General features: G+C 38.1%; 3 protein-coding genes, 1 long non-coding RNA gene, 1 other non-coding gene and 3 pseudogenes across 6 annotated transcripts; 2 read left to right on the top strand and 6 right to left on the bottom strand.

The window, feature by feature from the left end:
- LOC104763528 overlaps window positions 1-800 on the bottom strand; it is a 4,723-nt pseudogene extending 3,923 nt beyond the window's left edge.
- On the bottom strand, window positions 2,800-4,180 carry LOC104763526 (annotated as a pseudogene).
- On the bottom strand, window positions 5,605-6,746 carry LOC104763525 (annotated as a pseudogene).
- Window positions 8,203-8,278, bottom strand: TRNAS-CGA. Its single transcript has one exon. It is a non-coding gene; the product is annotated as a tRNA-Ser (tRNA).
- LOC104761730 (asparagine--tRNA ligase, cytoplasmic 1) lies at window positions 8,394-10,907 on the bottom strand. Its single transcript, XM_010484842.2, has 6 exons — window positions 10,340-10,907; window positions 9,578-10,168; window positions 9,234-9,490; window positions 9,010-9,139; window positions 8,851-8,909; window positions 8,394-8,742 (listed from the first exon to the last, which is right to left on the bottom strand). The coding sequence occupies exons 1-6, from the start codon at window positions 10,829-10,831 to the stop codon at window positions 8,559-8,561; spliced, it is 1,713 nt and encodes a 570-aa protein (XP_010483144.1). The 5' UTR covers window positions 10,832-10,907; the 3' UTR covers window positions 8,394-8,558.
- LOC104761727 (40S ribosomal protein S30-like) lies at window positions 11,144-11,905 on the top strand. The gene is made up of 3 exons (XM_019240507.1): window positions 11,144-11,251; window positions 11,344-11,481; window positions 11,673-11,905. The coding sequence occupies exons 1-3, from the start codon at window positions 11,248-11,250 to the stop codon at window positions 11,717-11,719; spliced, it is 189 nt and encodes a 62-aa protein (XP_019096052.1). The 5' UTR covers window positions 11,144-11,247; the 3' UTR covers window positions 11,720-11,905.
- Window positions 11,981-14,047, bottom strand: LOC104761728 (IAA-amino acid hydrolase ILR1-like 2). Its single transcript, XM_010484841.1, has 5 exons — window positions 13,656-14,047; window positions 13,232-13,357; window positions 12,821-13,135; window positions 12,622-12,744; window positions 11,981-12,531 (listed from the first exon to the last, which is right to left on the bottom strand). The coding sequence occupies exons 1-5, from the start codon at window positions 14,019-14,021 to the stop codon at window positions 12,133-12,135; spliced, it is 1,329 nt and encodes a 442-aa protein (XP_010483143.1). The 5' UTR covers window positions 14,022-14,047; the 3' UTR covers window positions 11,981-12,132.
- LOC109130641 lies at window positions 14,851-20,096 on the top strand. Of its 2 annotated transcripts, XR_002036603.1 has the most exons (7): window positions 14,851-15,140; window positions 15,259-15,328; window positions 15,513-15,561; window positions 15,656-15,735; window positions 19,022-19,160; window positions 19,406-19,634; window positions 19,883-20,096. It is a non-coding gene; the product is annotated as an uncharacterized LOC109130641 (long non-coding RNA). The 2 variants fall into 2 exon arrangements; XR_002036604.1 differs by lacking the exon at window positions 19,022-19,160.

Below are 20,486 nucleotides of genomic sequence, written 5' to 3'. Positions count from 1 at the left end.
ACGATATTAGCCTCTTCAAGCTCTGGCATATGGTCAATAGAATAGGAGAATCCTTTACAATAACAATCTTCAACTTTGTAATCCTCAAAGTTGAAATACTTCAAAGAAGGTGTGACTATGATACTCGCACCAATAGAACATGTCGAGTCTATATGTACAGATAAACGCTTCAAGGAAGGGACATTAACAACTAACCCTAGCAATGTGTCGCATCCAACTCGATGAATAAACAAATCTTCAAGAACAGGACAACTTTGTAGAAGCAGACGAAGACAATCTTGATTTAAGTATCTCACATGTCGAAGCTCCAAGGTTTTTAAGGAAGGGAGACAAACCTTCCGGGGAGCATCCACAAGAATCTTGAAGCCTTCGAGTTTCAAAGTGACTAGCGATTTGCAAGTATACAAACTACTTGGGAATAACACTTTATGTTCTTTATAGAAAGGAAGATAGCTGATGCTTAGCTCACGCGCACAACGAGAAATTGCGAATCCAACCCACGATTCGAAATCCTTACTTTGAAGTGTTCTAAGACGTATCCTGACGCGCAAGCTTTCTATGATGGGAGCTCCGTAGAATGGCAGATTCTTGTAGATAAAATACTGAAAAAGGTATGAAGATTTTGAAAGATTGAAATCATCAATGGTGTTAGGGTAATCATCGAGCTCGAGTTTAGGCGACCACTTCCAAAGAAACTTCCACCGTTTGGACAAAACGCTAGTTGATACAGCAACTTTTGTTAGAAGATACGATAATATCATAATCAGCAATTCATCAGACAAGTCACTGATGTTGGCCATATTTTTTGTTAGAAACAGACTAAAAGGATTTGTCAGAAACCAAACCAAAACAAGCGAAAACAAAGCCACAACTAAGGAACAGAACAAAAACCTAGAAGGAAGTCGCTTATAAATATATAAACCTTTGGTGGGCTTTAGGCCTAGGTGAAGCTCTATCAATTAGTACTACCTCATTATTGAAAGGATCCGACCCGGAAGATAAAGGTTTAATTACATTATTAGGGAGGACTTACTAATATGATACCAATGTAGTTTTAATTTTATTCTTATGTTAAGAACCTCACTTACTAGATATTTGGTATTAAATCATGACTGACATTGTTTCTTTTGTTAGCTTGAATCTTCTGTGACCATATGTGATTACTGATTACTGGTTTCGTTAGACTAATTATTTTGACTCTTGTTTGATTTTAGGAAAATTTGAAACTGGAGTATGAGATTGAGATGAAACTACAAAAGACATGTACATTTGTGTGTTTGACGGTTAATTCAAATACAACAACATCAATGAGTAGTATTATTAACTTAAGCAGTGTTGTGTATGTTATGTGACAACTAAGAATCTCAAATTTTTATCGAATTGAGTTGAATCTGATATTTTTAGTTCTTCTTTGGCTTTGTAGTGTAGCGTGTGCAAACGTCAAATTTTTATAAGATGTTATGAGCAGGAAAATACACCCATATGCGTGCTCAGATCGGTTTACATAATTATGGAACCTAGACGGATTTGGGTTGGGTCAAGTTACCTTTTTGACTCCTTACGAAAAGACAACATCAAATTTTCGATTTGTAACTTTTTTTCTAAGAAGCATAATAAGAGTCAAGACTGTTTGATTCGAGTCAGGAGATGAGGTGACCTTTTAAGCTTTCAAACTTGAATTTTACGACAATATTTGAGCATAAGGAGACGGGTGTTCCAAAAACCTGATTTGGTTCTCTTCTTTGAAAAGAGAGTTGTGTCGCAAGGCATACACATACAAATTGTAGGTGATACAAGGCGATATAATTTATCAACCAAATGATCAGAAGGCAATAGTTATTTTTGAAAGCAAGTCCAAAATCTACAGTTAAATATCTAATTCTTGGACAACAAAAACAAACATTTAAAAACCATAATCGAATATACCGACACTTTGATGATTTCCAAAGTTTCTTCTACGTTGCGACATAAAATGATCAGNAACAAATTAGTAGAAAAGTGAAAACAAAGCCACAACAGAGAACCAAAAAACAAAACCTAGAAATTTCAGGTGATTGACTTAGTGGAGGCTCCCGTAGAATTGCAAAGCCATTTCAACTCTGAGTAAGAGCGAGTGTTTGTGAACTAATTAAGAATCGAGAGAGGGTAAGATGAATCGACAAAGACTCAAAGANTAATACTCAAGAAATATCTTTCTTCTTGTCTTCCTTTGTACCCTACAAAGTCGAAAGTTTCAAGAGTCTTCAAAAAATATTTAGGAACAGAGCTCCCCTCAAGACTAGGCAACTCGTGGAAATCAATGTTCGGTTGAAAGTTGCCAAATTGTATATAACTCTGAGACAACAATAGGATATAGATAAGATTAGTAAACTATACGCTTTCNAGGCCTCGAACTGGGCCAGTCTTCTTATGAATTTCTTTTAGTTTTCACCAAGTGAATCTGGAGCAGAGGAAACAGAGGTCCACCAAGATTCGTGTTATGCACGTAAGAGAAATCTCTTCTCCCTTGTCACTGTTGCTGAAATCCCTACAGAAGGACTCAATGGACTTGGCAGTAAGGTTATTAAAGAGGATGATTGAGAGATTCACACTAGAACAAGTTTTGCTGGTTTTTTTCTTTTGTTGCTGTGATTGATTTAAAAGTCCTGACCTTTCACTTCTTTCTAAGGAGTAAGGACAGTATCTTGTGACAAGAAGGCACAATTTTTGTTTGAAAGCAATTTCCACATCTATAATTAAACAAGCAGAAACATCCTTAAACGAATACAATGACTCTTTTAAGGGAGCATATAACATGGATCATGCGTGCAAGATTGATGTAGATTTCAAGCAACGAGCATGTTTGGAGATAAAACTCAAGAAATCCCTCTCTTCTTGTCTTCCCTTGTACCCTTCAAACGTGAAAGTTTCAAGACTCTTCAAAAACCATTCTGGAACGGAGCTGTCCCAGCTAACCGGTTTATAACCCAAAAAACGTGACTTACTCTGAGATTAAACATAAAGAGTTAAAACTACGTACACCACATCGTGCTTTTAGAACTACAAAACAAATCAACGAAGAAACTTACATCATCAACAATGAGACTGAGGATTTGCAGATTAGGAGAATCTTTGAGCAACTGGACAAGTAACTTTGACCAATCATCATTGCATATAAACAGCTCTAACTTTTACAGCCGACTAAAGACAATGCCATCACGATACACACTCTGCACACATCACACACACATAATAAACAAAGGATTCAAACTCAAGAGAATATAATAATTTGAGATTGAAAACAAAGGCTTACCTTTTCCGCAGAGTTGAATGCTACGCGTAATGAAAGACGTCTGGAAGATATAACTGATTCGATAAGATCTTGAGGATTTCTCAGAACAACGATATTAGCCTCTTCAAGCTCTGGCATATGGTCAATAGAATAGGAGAATCCTTTACAATAACAATCTTCAACTTTGTAATCCTCAAAGTTGAAATACTTCAAAGAAGGTGTGACTATGATACTCGCACCAATAGAACATGTCGAGTCTATATGTACAGATAAACGCTTCAAGGAAGGGACATTAACAACTAACCCTAGCAATGTGTCGCATCCAACTCGATGAATAAACAAATCTTCAAGAACAGGACAACTTTGTAGAAGCAGACGAAGACAATCTTGATTTAAGTATCTCACATGTCGAAGCTCCAAGGTTTTTAAGGAAGGGAGACAAACCTTCCGGGGAGCATCCACAAGAATCTTGAAGCCTTCGAGTTTCAAAGTGACTAGCGATTTGCAAGTATACAAACTACTTGGGAATAACACTTTATGTTCTTTATAGAAAGGAAGATAGCTGATGCTTAGCTCACGCGCACAACGAGAAATTGCGAATCCAACCCACGATTCGAAATCCTTACTTTGAAGTGTTCTAAGACGTATCCTGACGCGCAAGCTTTCTATGATGGGAGCTCCGTAGAATGGCAGATTCTTGTAGATAAAATACTGAAAAAGGTATGAAGATTTTGAAAGATTGAAATCATCAATGGTGTTAGGGTAATCATCGAGCTCGAGTTTAGGCGACCACTTCCAAAGAAACTTCCACCGTTTGGACAAAACGCTAGTTGATACAGCAACTTTTGTTAGAAGATACGATAATATCATAATCAGCAATTCATCAGACAAGTCACTGATGTTGGCCATATTTTTTGTTAGAAACAGACTAAAAGGATTTGTCAGAAACCAAACCAAAACAAGCGAAAACAAAGCCACAACTAAGGAACAGAACAAAAACCTAGAAGGAAGTCGCTTATAAATATATAAACCTTTGGTGGGCTTTAGGCCTAGGTGAAGCTCTATCAATTAGTACTACCTCATTATTGAAAGGATCCGACCCGGAAGATAAAGGTTTAATTACATTATTAGGGAGGACTTACTAATATGATACCAATGTAGTTTTAATTTTATTCTTATGTTAAGAACCTCACTTACTAGATATTTGGTATTAAATCATGACTGACATTGTTTCTTTTGTTAGCTTGAATCTTCTGTGACCATATGTGATTACTGATTACTGGTTTCGTTAGACTAATTATTTTGACTCTTGTTTGATTTTAGGAAAATTTGAAACTGGAGTATGAGATTGAGATGAAACTACAAAAGACATGTACATTTGTGTGTTTGACGGTTAATTCAAATACAACAACATCAATGAGTAGTATTATTAACTTAAGCAGTGTTGTGTATGTTATGTGACAACTAAGAATCTCAAATTTTTATCGAATTGAGTTGAATCTGATATTTTTAGTTCTTCTTTGGCTTTGTAGTGTAGCGTGTGCAAACGTCAAATTTTTATAAGATGTTATGAGCAGGAAAATACACCCATATGCGTGCTCAGATCGGTTTACATAATTATGGAACCTAGACGGATTTGGGTTGGGTCAAGTTACCTTTTTGACTCCTTACGAAAAGACAACATCAAATTTTCGATTTGTAACTTTTTTTCTAAGAAGCATAATAAGAGTCAAGACTGTTTGATTCGAGTCAGGAGATGAGGTGACCTTTTAAGCTTTCAAACTTGAATTTTACGACAATATTTGAGCATAAGGAGACGGGTGTTCCAAAAACCTGATTTGGTTCTCTTCTTTGAAAAGAGAGTTGTGTCGCAAGGCATACACATACAAATTGTAGGTGATACAAGGCGATATAATTTATCAACCAAATGATCAGAAGGCAATAGTTATTTTTGAAAGCAAGTCCAAAATCTACAGTTAAATATCTAATTCTTGGACAACAAAAACAAACATTTAAAAACCATAATCGAATATACCGACACTTTGATGATTTCCAAAGTTTCTTCTACGTTGCGACATAAAATGATCAGTCCAAAATTGACGAGTACTGTGCGTCAAGCAACGAGCATAATTTAAGATAATACTCAAGAAATATCTTTCTTCTTGTCTTCCTTTGTACCCTACAAAGTCGAAAGTTTCAAGAGTCTTCAAAAAATATTTAGGAACAGAGCTCCCCTCAAGACTAGGCAACTCGTGGAAATCAATGTTCGGTTGAAAGTTGCCAAATTGTATATAACTCTGAGACAACAATAGGATATAGATAAGATTAGTAAACTATACGCTTTCATACTGATAAATTTTATATCAATAAAAACTTACAGAAGCGTCGAGATTAAGGACTCGGAGTTTAGGTGAATCTTTGAGCAACCGGACAAGTAACTTGGACCAATACTCGTTGATTATACATAGCTTATGATGTTCAAGCTGATTGAAGACAATACCAGCATTATGATACCCGAGCTGTACACGTGAAAACGCTTACAGATATAGGGTTAAACTATATATAAGTAAAATATAATGCAATTGATGAAAACTTGGAAGTTTATAGATGGAAAACAGCTTACCTCTTCCTTACTGTTGAAGTCTACTTGTAATGAAAGACGTTTGACAGATGTGATTGATACGAGAAGCTTCTCGGGGTTTTGCTTAACAAAGATATTTGCCTCTTCAAGATCAGGCATACGCTCAACCAAATAGGAGCATATACTTCTAGTATCAACAACATAGAAAGACTTCAAAGAAGGGGTAACTATTACACACCCATCATCAGAAGAACATTCAGCGTTTATATTTAAAGATAAACACCGCAAGGAGGGTACATCAATAACTAAAGCTCTCATATTGTCATCATAGCCTCGGTTAATACTCAGAGCTTCAAGAACAGGGCAGAAGGATAGAAGCAGCGGGAGAGAATCTTCATTCGAGTATGTCACACGGAGAAGTTGCAAAATTTTCAAGGAAGGGAGACAAACCGTTGGAGGAACATCCACAAGAATGTTCTTGCCTTCAAGTTTCAAAGTCACGAGCGTTGTGCATGAATACAAACTACACGGCAGTAATACCTGAGAATTAACATCCCATACATACAAATAGCTGATACTTAGCTCGCGCACTCGGCGAGAAACTGCAATTCCAACCCACTGTTTAATATTCTCGGATTTAAAACGAAACTTGAGGACCAAGCTTTCTAGGATCGGCGCTCTGTGTAATGGCAGATTCTCATAACGATACATCAGAAGTGAAGACTTTTTTGTATGATTAATATCTCTGTAATCATCGAAATCAAGTTTAGGCAATCACATCCAAAGAAACTTCCATTGTTTCGACAAAACACTGGTTGAGACAGCAACTTTTGTTGGAAGGAACGATAATATCTTAACGAGCAAATCATCAGACAACTCACTTATTTGCGACATATTGTTCACAGGTTTTGTTGGATAAAAAATCCCTAATCTAGGATCTCACCAAGAGAAAAGGCAAATACAGCCTTAGGATCTCACTAATCTAAGAAAAGGCACTGAGGTAGAAGGATCGCTTCGATCCAAGGACTGGATTTGATGGTTGTAAGTGAAGATGATATGATGATGATGAGACAAAGAAGAGAGATTGAAGCAGATTGTTTATGTTGATTTTTGCTGATTGATTTCATCCAGTGTTCAAGAAAGCGCTAGGCGGTATTTGGGCGGTGACCTAGCGCCTAGCGCCTAGAACGCCTAATCGGGGTCTAGACGGTTTTCAGGCGGTTTAGGCGTTTACAACATAAAACATAATATATATAATTATGTATAAATATATGTTAGAAAAATAAAAATATATAAAAATTATAAACAAAAGTAAAAAAATACATTTATTTAAGTTATATTAACCACATATAAACATTTATAATTATTTATACTGATATAAAACTTAATAATTTAAATATATGTAGTTAAAAATCAAAAATATATATATTAAAATTAAATTAATGTAATTTAAAGCGGTTCAGGCGGTCATTTAGGCGTCTGCTGAACGCCTAGCGCCTAGACGGCGCCTAAACGGCTGCCTAAACCGCTTTCTTGAACACTCATTTCAACGTAACTAGCCAAAGGCATACAAATAGAAGCCCTAATCTGAGTTAACCGTTTAGCGAACCAAACCGGTTTAATAATCCTGTCACAAACCCAAGATAGTAGAGTATTACAATCGTCATACTTTGGTCTTTCCGAACCTGAAAAAAATAATATTAAAGAAGGAAAAAAAGAATAGCGTGAGATACAAACAATGCCACATTGACACCGAGCAACAAGAGACAAAACCCTAGAAGATCATGTGATTATAAATATCGACGCCTCTAGCAGAACCTTAGCTTGAGCAGGACTTCAATTACTTAGACCATGATTGAATTAAACTGAACCGTTAATATTAACCAGACCCGTATCAGGGCTTAAGAGAGGAGCTAGAGAGTAATTAATTTGCTGCAATGGAGATGGACAGAAGATGGAGGAACTCAAGGTACCATTTTTTTGTCAATCTCCATGTTTCAGGGGATTTTCAACTGGGTAATTGCATTTTGTTTTCAGGGGATACAAAATTTGTAGCTGCAGTTTATGGACCTAAAGCAGGAACAAAGAAGTGTCCCCTAAACCCAGCATGTGAAACACTTGTGTAGATGCAGGATTGGAATTCCTTAAAAGAATCTTGCCGGTAGAATACTAGAATCTATATTTTCAAAGTTTACTACTCTTTTAATGCAATTGCTCATCAATCGATATCTTTTTTATGACCCTATTCATCGTTAATAATAAAGCTCAAAACCTATACATTTTCTTGTTCGTTACTCTGTTGATCTCTGTTTTGACTTTTTGAGGTAAAAATGGACATATAAAAGAAGGACGTCAACAGCAGGATTCGAACCTGCGCAGGCCAACAGATTTCGAGTCTGTCTCCTTAACCACTCGTACATATTGACTTTTGTTCTCTTATTATCTAATTCTAAAACTTTAAATTGAAAAGTTTTCGGTTTCCAATTGTTATCAACATAGTTTTGTCCAATCATTAATAGAGAGTTTGTGGTATTAACTGACTTTGGTAAATCGGGATAATCGAACAAACCCAGTAAAATAAAGAGTCAAAAAACCATACAATTTTCATTTAACCAACTTAAAGTATAAACTAAACCGTGTCGGTTATCAAAACCAGACCAGTTAATAAAAAACGAAATTGTGTTTGTAGAGATGTCTAGAGAAGAATCAGAGATCAGCTTTTCCAGGATACCTAGGGAAAGGAATAACGTCTCTGATGTTATCAATTCCTGTAGCGAACAGAATCATGCGTTCGAAGCCAAGTCCAAATCCACAATGCTTCACTGTTCCATAACGGCGCAAGTCAATGTACCACTTATATGGTTCAATTGGTAGACCCATCTCCTTGATCCTGTAAAAAAACAAAAAAAAAAACAAAACAGATTTTGCTTCATAAACGATCACAGAAGAAACCAAAATTAGAGCCAAATATTTGAATATTGGTTTCACTTTCACACACCTCTGGGTGATGACATCATATCGTTCTTCCCTTTGGCTTCCACCAATGAGTTCTCCAACCTGATATACAAAGAAAACAGATAACCAAAATAGCCAGTTGATGTGTGTTTTCCTCAATGATTGAATGGCAATATAAGAAGACGGTGAGTTTTATTATTACCTTTGGAACGAGGACATCCATAGCAGCAACTGTCTTTCCATCATCGTTAAGTCTCATGTAAAAAGCTTTGATTCCTTTCGGGTAGTTATAGACAATAACTGGCTTTTGAAACATAACCTCTGTCAAGTATCTGTAAGTGCAAAGACATGTTTGGTTAGCAACCATTTCTTGCAAGTGTTTAAAAAGTTGAGGAATGGTTTTTTTTATGAAGGATTATCACAAACCTTTCATGCTCTGAGGCCAAGTCGACTCCCCACTCCACTTTGTTCTCAAATTTCTTTCCTTCAGCTACAGCTCTCTCAAGTAGCTCTACTGCTTCAGTGTATGTTATACGCCCAAACGGGGTTGAGGCTACCAATTGTAACCTCTCAATGCATCCCCGGTCGAAATTCTTAGCCATAAGTTCCATGTCATCGTAACACTTCTCGAGCAACCACTTGCACATGTATTTCACATACGCTTCTGCGCAGTTCATGTCGTCCTACACAAATTTCAAAGAAGGTTTCTAAGATACTGCAGCTATATTGTGATTAAGAAGAGACAAAAGAATACCATATGTATATATTACCTGTAGATCAGCAAAAGCAATTTCAGGCTCAACCATCCAGAACTCAGCAAGATGCCTTGTAGTGTGAGAGTTCTCTGCCCGGAAAGTAGGGCCAAACGTATACACACTGCTCAGAGCGCAAGCATAGGTCTCCACTTGTAATTGACCAGAAACTGTCAAGAAAGCTTGACGGCTAAAGAAATCATTGGAGTAATCAATTTTTCCATCTTTTTTAGGTAGTCCAGGCTTAAGCTTTGACCTTTCTTCAACTTGAGCTAAATTCGCCTTTGCTATAGTAAGTTCATCAACAGAAGCTTTAATTTCTTGCTTGCTTGCATCGGCAGCTTTCAGTTGCGCTACAGCTGCACCTTTCTCCTTAACGATAAGCCTCGCCGCTTCAACATCAGCCTCGGTGGGTGGAGGGTTAACAATGAGATCCTTCTCAACCTGCTCAGTGTGGTTGATTAAGGTTGTTACTTGGAACATTTCACCAGCACCTTCACAGTCACTTGTTGTGATGATCGGAGTGTGGACGTAAAGGAAACTATGTTCTTGGAAGAAACTATGGGTGGCGAAAGCAAGCGCATTACGGATTCTTGCAATTGCTGAGATCTGAAATCATAACAAATATCACCATAAGCACACAGTATAAACTCAGAGCTTCAGAGGTCAAACAATAAAGTATAGATCTTCACAAGTCAACTTATTCAGTGATACAAATCAAACAGAGAGACATATTAACAAGTTTGAATCAATCTCAGTGAAAGAAGTAAGACGTATTACCGAGTTAGTCCTGGGACGAAGATGAAGCATATCTCTGAGAAACTCAAGAGTCAACTTAGTCTTAGGAAGCGGATACTTAGCCTCCACCGTTCCCACATCAATCACCTTCTCAACGCTAAGCTCAATCATCTGCTTATCTTTACCTTCCGGAGGAAGCTTCAAAACTCCCTCAACAGTCACACAAGTTCCCGTCGCTACCAACTTAGAGAGATCATAAAGAGACGAATCAACCATAACCTGAAGATTCGCTGGACAAGATCCATCGTTCACCGCAAGGAAAGCAAAAGCCCCTTTCCCTTGCTCCCTTCCGCTTTTAACCCAACCGCCGATTCGAACTTTTTGACCGGCGAGTGTAGCTCCGCCGTCAGGTCGACCTAGAATCGATTTAATCAGAACACGGTTAGAAAACTCCGCTCTCTTCACCGTGGATCCATCGTTACCCAATGCAACGGCGGCTAACTCGTTCGCCGGTGGCACAATCTCATCAGCCATTGTTTTTGATCTTCGGAATCTGAAGCACGAAATTTTGGGGAGGCGTCGCGATTTGAGATAATAAAACCCTAAAAGAGGTTTCAGAGTCTTTGTTATTGAGAGGATTCTGCAGGGTTAAAATTGGAAATTTAATAATACCAAAAGATTCCAACGAATAAGATTGAATCTTTTGTTTCGTATCTAAAGTATTGCCTTTTTTTTGGTCAAAAAAAGGCCCACTACATATTGGCTTACTATTTATTTATTGAGCCTAAGCCTAATAAAAGGCCCAATAGAACAACATCAAGGGAATATATAAATTACACATTCATTTATCTAAAGAAACCCTAATTTCTGAGCTTACGCACTCACTCGTTTCAGCTTCTCGCAGCCGTCGTCGGTAACCGAAGTACAAAGAGAAGAAAAGCAAATCAATCATGGGTAAAGCCTCGGAAAACTTCTTCATTTTGTTTATTTTTTCTTCTGATGCGGGATCTGTTTAACAGTGAGTGTTTTTTGTCAATGATTTACAGGAAAGGTTCATGGATCTTTGGCTCGTGCCGGTAAGGTTAGAGGACAAACACCCAAGGTTGCCAAGCAAGATAAGAAGAAGAAGCCCAGAGGTCGTGCTCACAAGCGTATGCAGCACAACCGCCGTTTCGTCACCGCCGGTAATATTCCCGATCTCGATACTTTTACTTTTTATTGGATTAAGTCTCTTGCATTGTTGCGTAATTTAGCTGAGAATTGCTTTGGGGAATTGGTAATTGCTTTAGAATGTTTTGTTGAACCAATGAAGCTATCATCTGTAAATGGATTTTGCTTAACAAATCGTTTACACTTTGTTAATTGATTTGTGCAGTTGTTGGTTTCGGAAAGAAGAGAGGACCTAACTCTTCTGAGAAATAGATTGGCAGAGAAGCTTGAAAAGAATCTTTTGTCTCTCACTGAACTTGTATGTTTTGGTAGAGAAGCTGGGAAAATCTATTTTGTAACTTTGGGAATCTTTGTTCTTCTTCGTTTAATTTCTTTTGGCACTTAACTATTATGTTTTGATTCTATGCTATGAAATACAGTTTTTTTAGTTATTGTTTTGCTCAACAGTTTTACACAAATCAATTACAGCACAGCAATTGCTGATTTCTTCTTTGGATTTCAAATGCTCTGCTATGACTTCTCTCATAATTGAAATCGAATTATGCGACAAATAGTTTGACAAGAATTTTGCAAATAACATTTATTTCCGTGGAATGTGACTTTTACTATTACTAAGAAATATGAACGAGCCAAAATAACTCAAGTCTGGAACTATCTAGACAAATTCAAAGTTCGTCATGAAAGCCTGTGGCAGAACCTTTAGAAGCTTTCTCTTTGAGGTACTGTACAGCCATCGATGCATGGATTGCAGCACCATACGGAAGCACATCCTCGTTAATTCTATAGAGTGGTGAATGAGATGACGCATACCCTTTGGTCTCATCTTGCATTCCCAGGAAGGAGAAATGGCCAGGGATTACTTCTGCAAACTTTGAGAAGTCCTCTGATCCCATCAACGGTTGTGCTTCCTCAACAGCTTCTTGACCCAACAAGTCTCCGACCACCTTCTTGAATTGCTTGTATAAGTCCATGTCGTTCACTGTTGGTGGTAACGGTTCTTTGCCATTTGGTGTTAGATTCACAGATGCATTGCACCGATGGACAGTTGCTTGCTTGGTAATCACCTAGAATCAAAAGTTGCAACCGGGTATTGGTTCTATGGTAAAGCATAATACCACAAAAATTCATTAAGGCACAATCATGGATCGCGTCACCTCTTTGATTCTCTGTTGAAGCTGACTAAACCCGGTAAAGGCTCGAAGAGTTCCTCCTATGGTGATTGAATCAGGGATGACATTGAACGCATTGCCACCATGAACCTTAGACACTGTGACCACCTGAAGAGGAACACACAAATGTGTTCTAGAAAACCAAGACCAGGTATGATGAGATCAAAGAGTAAAAAAATGAAACCTTTGAATCCAAAGGGTCAGTTTCACGTGAAACCAAGTGTTGAAGACTGAGGACAATGCTTGAAGCTGCAACAACAGGATCTATCGTATGCTGAGGGATGGCAGCATGACCTCCTTTCCCACTGATTACAGCCTCAAAGAATCCAGCTCCAGCCAGCAAGGGACCTGCACGTGAAGCGGCTTTGCCAAAGGCAACTCGGTTGGTAAGATGTAACCCGAAAATAGCTTCCACGTTCTTCAACGCTCCTTCTTCTATCATCTTTTTAGCTCCGCGTAAACCTTCCTCAGCTGGCTGAAAGATAAGCACCACAGTTCCCTAACCAAAAAAACACACAAAGAAATGAAATGTATTAGGCCAATGTTACTCATGAAAGTATTTTAAAAAGGGCAAATGCAGGAAATGCATAGAGACCTGCAAATCGCCGCGATGTTCTTGAAGTATCTTAGCAGCACCAAGAAGCATAGCAACATGACCATCGTGTCCACAAGCGTGCATTTTCCCAGGATTTTTGCTCTTATACTCCCACTCAACAGCTTCCTAAGTTCAAGAATCAATTCAAAACAATATTATAACCCTTCATCATCTTCATTACCTAAGAAATTGGTATTAGTGTATGTGTAATCATTATCAAACCTCTGATCAAGGCATCAAGCAAGTAGTTTAATCTAATTCCATCAACATCATCTTCATTACTTTAGAGAATGGTACATTGGTACTAGTGTATGTATAATCAAACCTATGATCAAGCAAGCCCCTAATCTAATTCCATCAACAAGAATTAAAATCAAAGACTTTAAAATGTATCGAATCAATTCTGGGAATTTGGTAACTACACCTGAATAGGCAAAGCATCCATATCAGCTCTCAGAGCAACGAACGGTGGTTCTCCGGAGCCGATATAACCAATAACACCGGTGGTAGCTACGGGATACCTATACTTAACTCCGATAAGGTCAAGCTCCGACCTAATGAGTTTACTGGTTTCGAATTCCTCGTAACCAAGCTCAGGATTCTCGTGAATTTTCCTTCTGATTCTCACCATCCGATCGAAGACCTCCGGACTCTTGGCTAATTCGAGGTACTTCTTCGAGACTTGACTCACATCTCCGGTGATCCATGGTGATTCGGATGAAACACCAAGTAAAAGGAAGAGGAGTTGTAAAGTCAAACTGAAGAGCACAACAAAATTACTCAGAGCCATGGATGGATGAAAAAGGAAGATGACAAACAAACTATACAGATTTAACTGATGCGCACTGAAGTGAGTCCACAAAATCCGATTTTTAATGGGCTTTGTAGCCCATTTTGATGATGGAAAGGCCCTAAGTTTATCATCACAAGGTCCTTCTTTTTTTTTCTCGTAGGTCCGATTTTGTAATCTTCTTGTGACAATTGACAAATATCCAAAACTAGGTGAAGTTCGGTGTGTTGCACGGATTTATTTTGTTTTTTTTGAAGGGAATTTTACTAAATGTACCACGTTGGCTATAAAAGTTTTCGATTCTACCACATCTTCAAAACTTTTTTTAATGTACCATATTGACAATGAGTTTGTTGAGATAAAGAGTAAGAATGACTGCTTGTAAAAGAAACAACACAAAAGAATTGATCACCGAGTTTATGGATAACCGCTACGTCTCGGGGGAAAACTCTTGCTCCCAAGCTTCACTATATGAAAGAGAGATTACATATACCACTAACTTATGATGTTGGTCTTTGGTTTACAGATTTCGCACAAAAAGAACAAGGATCACCAATACAACAATGGAGGAAGAAGAAAGCTTGAAGAATAAGAAAAACTGTCTCGTTTCTCTCGTTTTTCACTTTTTCTAGAAAGCACTTTTTGTATATCTTGTCTCACCTACCTCCACTCTCCCATATCTTTGTAGATATTTTAAGTGAACCAAATGGATCACATTATTCCTTCTTATGTCATTTTTGCAGGCCCATTAAAGCCCATAATATGTGTGTTTAGTCAAACCCAATTAACAAATCTCCACCTTTTGAAAAACACCACACACCAACGACATCGACATCACCGAAACCAATCTCTTCCCTTTGTCCTTTTGTGAAGCTGCTCAATGTCACCGGATCATTGCCTCCTCCGGCGAACTACTCCGGTGAACTCTCCCTTCTCCGGCTAACACCATTGTTCTCGTCGGCAATCAACTCCAGCTGCGTTTATGCTCAATCATTCTCGGCGTTCTAGCTCCTCCGTGAATTTGAGACATCAACTTCATCTTCTTCAATCAAAGAAACGCAGCTCCTTCGATGAGGCTTCTCCTTTGAATCTCATCATTGCTTCCTCTCCAACTCCCAGGTACATCTAATCTCTATCTCTTATCTCTTATCTCTTCACTGTGATAATTAGAGACTAGGATCTTTGGAGATTTGCAGAAATTTTGAAACTTAAAAGTTTCAATTTGAAACCATTTTAGGTGATGAGCTCCACCTTGTCATCACCAGCACAATTCATTGCTTCTCTCTTGAGATCATGTTCAACCTTTGGTAAGTAATTTTCTCACCAGCTCCTTTTTTTTTTTGTGACTCCACCTGAAACTAGAGTCCCTTCCAACATAAATTTCCAGCAACTTCAGGTTATTAACTTCCTTGAGTCAATCTGCTTGAGTGAGTTCTTCAATCTCACGACACTTGATCTCTAACACAGTTTTTTTTAAACTGTTTTTGTCAGGAACTCCACCTGGAACTTGTAACTCCAACACAGTTCCAGTACTTAACAGGTAACCACCAACTCCAATTTAATTCCTTACTCAATCCTGACACTTGAGTACTTCTCACAAAACAAACTCATCTTATTTTACCTTGTTTTGTGAGACTGTTGGAGTTACATGTGGCCACTGCTCCTGTTCACCGGATGTTGAGAAGCTCATAGTAGAACTGGAACTTCTGGCCAGGTACCGTCTTAGTTAGGAAATCTGCTGGGTTTGCTGTTGTGTGAATCTTGTGTAGAACAACATCACCTTGTGCCACTATATCCCTGATGAAATGGAATCTAGTGTCTATATGCTTTGTTCTTTCGTGATAAACTGAATTCACAATGAACCTGAACACTATCTTGCTTAAACCCCAATTCTGAACACATACCTTTCAACCAAAGAGCCTCTTTTACTGCTTCGTTCAGCGCCATGTACTCTGCCTCAGTGGTTGAAAGAGCCACAATTGATTGCAAACATGATTTCCATGAAACTGTATTTCCACCAACTTTAAATACAAACCTTGTGACTGAGTTGCATAATCTGAATCTGAAAAACCTTCAATGCAAAACTTAGAACTCTTCTTGAACGTTGGTCAGCAGTAAAGGGCTCATACACTCAAAATCTGACGTTCAAGAAGAGTTCTAAGTTTTGCATTGAAGGTTTTTCATCAAATCTGACTTTCAACACCTTTTCTAAGTACTTTCCATGAAACATGTTTGCATCAAATCTGACTTTCAACACCTTTTCTAAGTACTTTCCCTGAGACAAAATCAATTCTCCCTTCTCTCTGTCTTTGATGATGTCCATACCCAGAATTCTTGAAGCCTTTCCCAAATCTTTCATTTCAAACTCACTTTTCAGCTTGTTTTTGAGATTTTGAATCACAACCATGCTTCCTGAAGCCATCAATATATCATCCACATAGAGCAACAAATAAACAGCTTGATCCGTCTGGGTGTCTTTCATGTAGACACATGGGTCTCTACTAGTCCTTTCAAACTGTTGATCTTTCATGAATTTATCAAACCTTTGATTCCAGCATCTAGGAGACTGTTTTAGACCATATAAAGACTTCCTCAACAGACAGACTTTGTCTTCACTTCCCTGTTGCACAAATCCTTCTGGTTGACTCATTAGAATCCTTTCTTCTAGATTTCCATGCAAAAAAAGCTGTTTTGACATCCATTTTCTCTAATTCATAGTCCATGTTAACCACAATAGACAACATTGATCTGATGCAAACATGTTTAACCACTGGAGAAAACACTTCATTATAATCAATGCCATCTTGTTGGGCAAAACCTTTAGCGACTAGCATGGCCTTATATCTCTGTTTCTCCACTCCTGGTACGCCTAACTTTAATTTAAAGATCCATTTGCATCCAATCAGTTTCTGCTTTTCAGGTTTCTCAATTAGATCCCAAGTATGACTCCTTTTATGAGAATCCATCTCCTCTTTCATTGCATTTTCCCATTGCTTTCTTTTACTGCTTTTCATAGCTTCTTCATAAGACTTAGGTTCTTCTGTTTCCAAGTCTTCTGCTGCTGCCAAAGCATAAGCTACAAAATCTGCATCTTCAAATCTAGAAGGAGGTCAGATGTTGCTTCTTCTTTTCCTGTCTCTGGCCAACACATAATCATCCAAAGATTGTTCATTTTCTAATCCAACAGCTTCCTCATTCACTTCTGATTCTTCTGAACTTCCTGAGCTTTCTGAACTTTCTGATGAAGATGTTTCTCCACCTTGAGAAGATGTTTCATCCAAATCAGAATAACTGGTAGAAGGACCTCTGACAAGATTGTTGCTGAAAGACACTCTTTTTTCCAGCTTTCTTCAGTTTTCTTAAAGCTTTATCAGCTTCTTCTTTCTTTTCACTTGTATATGTCAAGGTGTCTTCGAACAACTCATTTTCATTGAACATCACGTTTCTACTTGTTGTGCATTTCTGTTCCTCAGGTAACCAGACCCTATATCCTTTAATACCAAAAGGATATCCCATGAAAATTCCTTTCACTGCTCTTGGACTTATCTTGTCTTGAGTAACATGGACAAAAGCTGAACATCTAAACCTTCTTAAGTGACTCAAATCTGGTTTTGTACCTGTCCACACCTCCTCAGGTAGCTTGAAACCAATAGATGAATTTGGTGTTCTATTTATCAAGTAGACTGCTGTTGAAGTAGCCTCAACCCAAAACTCTTGACCCAATCCTGTCTCAGAAAGCATACTTCTAAATTTCTCCATAATGGTCATGTTCATCCTCTCTGATACACCATTTTGTTGTGGTGTATAGGTACATGTTCTGTGCCTTGTAATTCCCGCTTCTTTACACAAGTTATCAAACTGTGTATTACAGAACTCTAGACCATTATCAGTCCTTAGGAACTTAATCTTCTTCCTCGTTTGATCCTCAACTACTTCTTTCCATTCTCTGAACTTGTGAAATGCTTCATTTTTAGTCTTCCGAAAATACACCCATACTTTCTTGGAGAAATCATCAATGAAGCTTACAAAATACTTGCAACCGCCAAGACTTTCTGGAGTAGAAGGAGATCCCCAGAGATCAGAGTGTACATAATCTAATATACCTCTGGTGGTGTGCTTTGCAGTTGGGAAACTTTGCTTGTGAGATTTTCCAAGTACACAACTCTCACAAAAGTCTAGCTTACCAACTTCTTTCTCTGGTAAGTAACCTTCCTTCACTAGAACATTCATCTTCTTCATGCTCATATGACCTAGCCTTGAATGCCATATGCTAGTCATGTTAGCTACAGGTTTTGCCACTGAAACTTCTCCTTTTACTACCTTTCCTTGTAGATAGTATAACCCATCTTTGTATCTTCCAGAGATAACCTTTTGCCCATTTTTGTAGAAAGTGACTACAAAATCCTCTCCTTCATACTTGCATCCGCTCAACTCTAATTGACCATATGAAATGAGATTCCTTCCAATTGTAGGCATGTACCTCACATCCGTTAATATGACTACAGAGTCATCTGGATTTATGATCTTAATCTTACCAATCCCTTTTACTTTACTGTGAGTCATATTACCCATCAACACCTTACCACCATCAAATTCTTGTAGTTCAAATAGAGAATCCCTGTCTAGTGTAATGTGAAAACTACAACCAGAATCCATAACCCATTCTCCCTTTGTATATTGAGTGCTAACTGTTAGCACTAGTGGTTGTTTGGGTTCTGTTGCAATGTTAGCTGAACTAGAAGCTTTATTTGATGACCTTTCTAGACATTCTCTCTTCCAATGTCCTTCTTTTCCACAAATGAAGCAGCCCTTGTTGTTTTTATTGTACTTCGGCCTTGACTTTGATCTACCTCTGCTCTTAGATCGTCCTCTCCCTTGTTTGTTTTTTCCTCTTTCAGATCTCTTCTCAAATATGTCCCTTGTTTCAACGTACAGACCTTCAGTTTGTGATTTTGAAAGCTTTCCACTTTCTATTAACTCTCTTTCTTTTGATTTTGCAGCCCCTATGACTTCATTTAACCTCAAGGTATCTCTACCATACTTCAGAGTCTCCTTGAGTTGATCATACCTCTCAGATAGTGAGCTCAACAACATGATTGCTTGAACCTCTTTTGTAACTTCCACTCCTATGTTGTTCAGGTCCGCAACTAGCTTAAGAAAATCATCCACATTCTCATCTATACTCTTAGAATCTGTCATCTTAAAAGTATAGAACTTAAGCTGTAAGTAGATGCGATTAGGTAAAGAAGTCTCCATGTATAACATGTTTAGAGTAGACCACATGGCTGCTGCTGTTTCACAATGTGTGATCTTCCTTAGTACTTGATTTCCAACTTTTAGTACTATAAGATCTTTGGCCTTCTCTGATTTTTCAAACTTTACAGGATCAACACTTGGAGACAACCCAAAACCTCCACTTGTGCCCGTTTGAGAGTCTTGTTGAGCTGTTGTAGCTTCTGCTTCTACAGTAGGTGGGTCTTTTAGCAGCTGTTCATCATTCAAGATCTCTTTCAGGCCTAGGACACCAAAGTTAGCCAACATTCTGACCTTCCACAAGGAGAAGTCACCTGTTCCATCAAACCTGTCCACCTCGACCCGAGTGTTGCTCATTTTGTAAGTCTCCTTCAAACCCTAGACTTGAACCTCTTTAACAACCTTACACCAAGTCTGGCGCTCTGATACCACTTGTTGAGTTAAAGAGTAAGAATGGTTGCTTGTAAAAGAAACAACACACAAGAATTGATCACCGAGTTCACGGATAACCGCTACGTCTCGGGGGAGAACTCTTGCTCTCAAGCTTCACTATATGAAAGAGAGATTACACACACCACTAACTTGTGATGTTGGTCTTTGGTTTACAGATTTCGCACAAGAAGAACAAGGATCACCAATACAACAATGGAGGAAGAAGAAAGCTTGAAGAATAAGAAAAACTGTCTCGTTTCTCTTGTTTTTCACTTTTTCTAGAAAGCTCTTTTGTATATCTTGTCTCACCTACCTCCACTCTCCCATATCTTTGTAGATATTTTAAGTGAACCAAATGGATCACATTATTCCTTCTTATGTCATTTTTGTAAGCCCATTAAAGCCCATAATGTGTGTGTTTAGTCAAACCCAATTAACAGAGTTTAATGACGCTTATACCCCCATTAGCTGAGGCTGCAAGAAAACATAGGTGTTGGGCGAGGACAGACTACCTAGGACTTGGCATTAATTACATGGGTAACGTGAATTGGCATTAAATGTGGACAAAGGGGGGATTGTTGGGTAAAAGGAAGCAAGAGATTTTAACGTTTAAAATAATGAATTTTGGTGTTTGAAAAGGACAAGCTCTTGTAGTTAACAAGTAGAAGACGAACTGTGTGTTTTTTATGGTGGACGACGATGAAGGTAAGTAAGAATTTATGATGTTTTTGACTTAAATTTGTAGATTTTATGAGAACGAGTTGGTATGTTCATTGTGTA

This window comes from Camelina sativa, chromosome 18, assembly GCF_000633955.1.
Source record: "Camelina sativa cultivar DH55 chromosome 18, Cs, whole genome shotgun sequence".
Taxonomy (NCBI): Eukaryota; Viridiplantae; Streptophyta; class Magnoliopsida; order Brassicales; family Brassicaceae; genus Camelina; species Camelina sativa.
The sequence above is the reverse complement of the archived record's forward strand: the minus strand, read 5'-3'. Positions and strand labels throughout refer to the sequence as shown.

What these genes read in the sequence shown, in the direction of transcription:
- LOC104761730 (XM_010484842.2), bottom strand. Translation starts at nt 10,831, where the DNA reads ATGGCTGATGAGATTGTGCCACCGGCGAACGAGTTAGCCGCCGTTGCA. An exon ending in TTCGTCCCAGGACTAACTCG is followed by an intron (nt 10,169 to 10,339) that starts GTAATACGTCTT and finishes TTATGATTTCAG; the next exon opens with ATCTCAGCAATTGCAAGAAT. An exon ending in TATGATGTCATCACCCAGAG is followed by an intron (nt 8,743 to 8,850) that starts GTGTGTGAAAGT and finishes GTTTTTTTACAG; the next exon opens with GATCAAGGAGATGGGTCTAC.
- LOC104761727 (XM_019240507.1), top strand. An exon ending in CCGCCGTTTCGTCACCGCCG is followed by an intron (nt 11,482 to 11,672) that starts GTAATATTCCCG and finishes TGATTTGTGCAG; the next exon opens with TTGTTGGTTTCGGAAAGAAG.
- LOC104761728 (XM_010484841.1), bottom strand. Translation starts at nt 14,021, where the DNA reads ATGGCTCTGAGTAATTTTGTTGTGCTCTTCAGTTTGACTTTACAACTC. An exon ending in TGGATGCTTTGCCTATTCAG is followed by an intron (nt 13,358 to 13,655) that starts GTGTAGTTACCA and finishes TCTTGAACTTAG; the next exon opens with GAAGCTGTTGAGTGGGAGTA. An exon ending in TTCAACAGAGAATCAAAGAG is followed by an intron (nt 12,532 to 12,621) that starts GTGACGCGATCC and finishes TTTTGATTCTAG; the next exon opens with GTGATTACCAAGCAAGCAAC.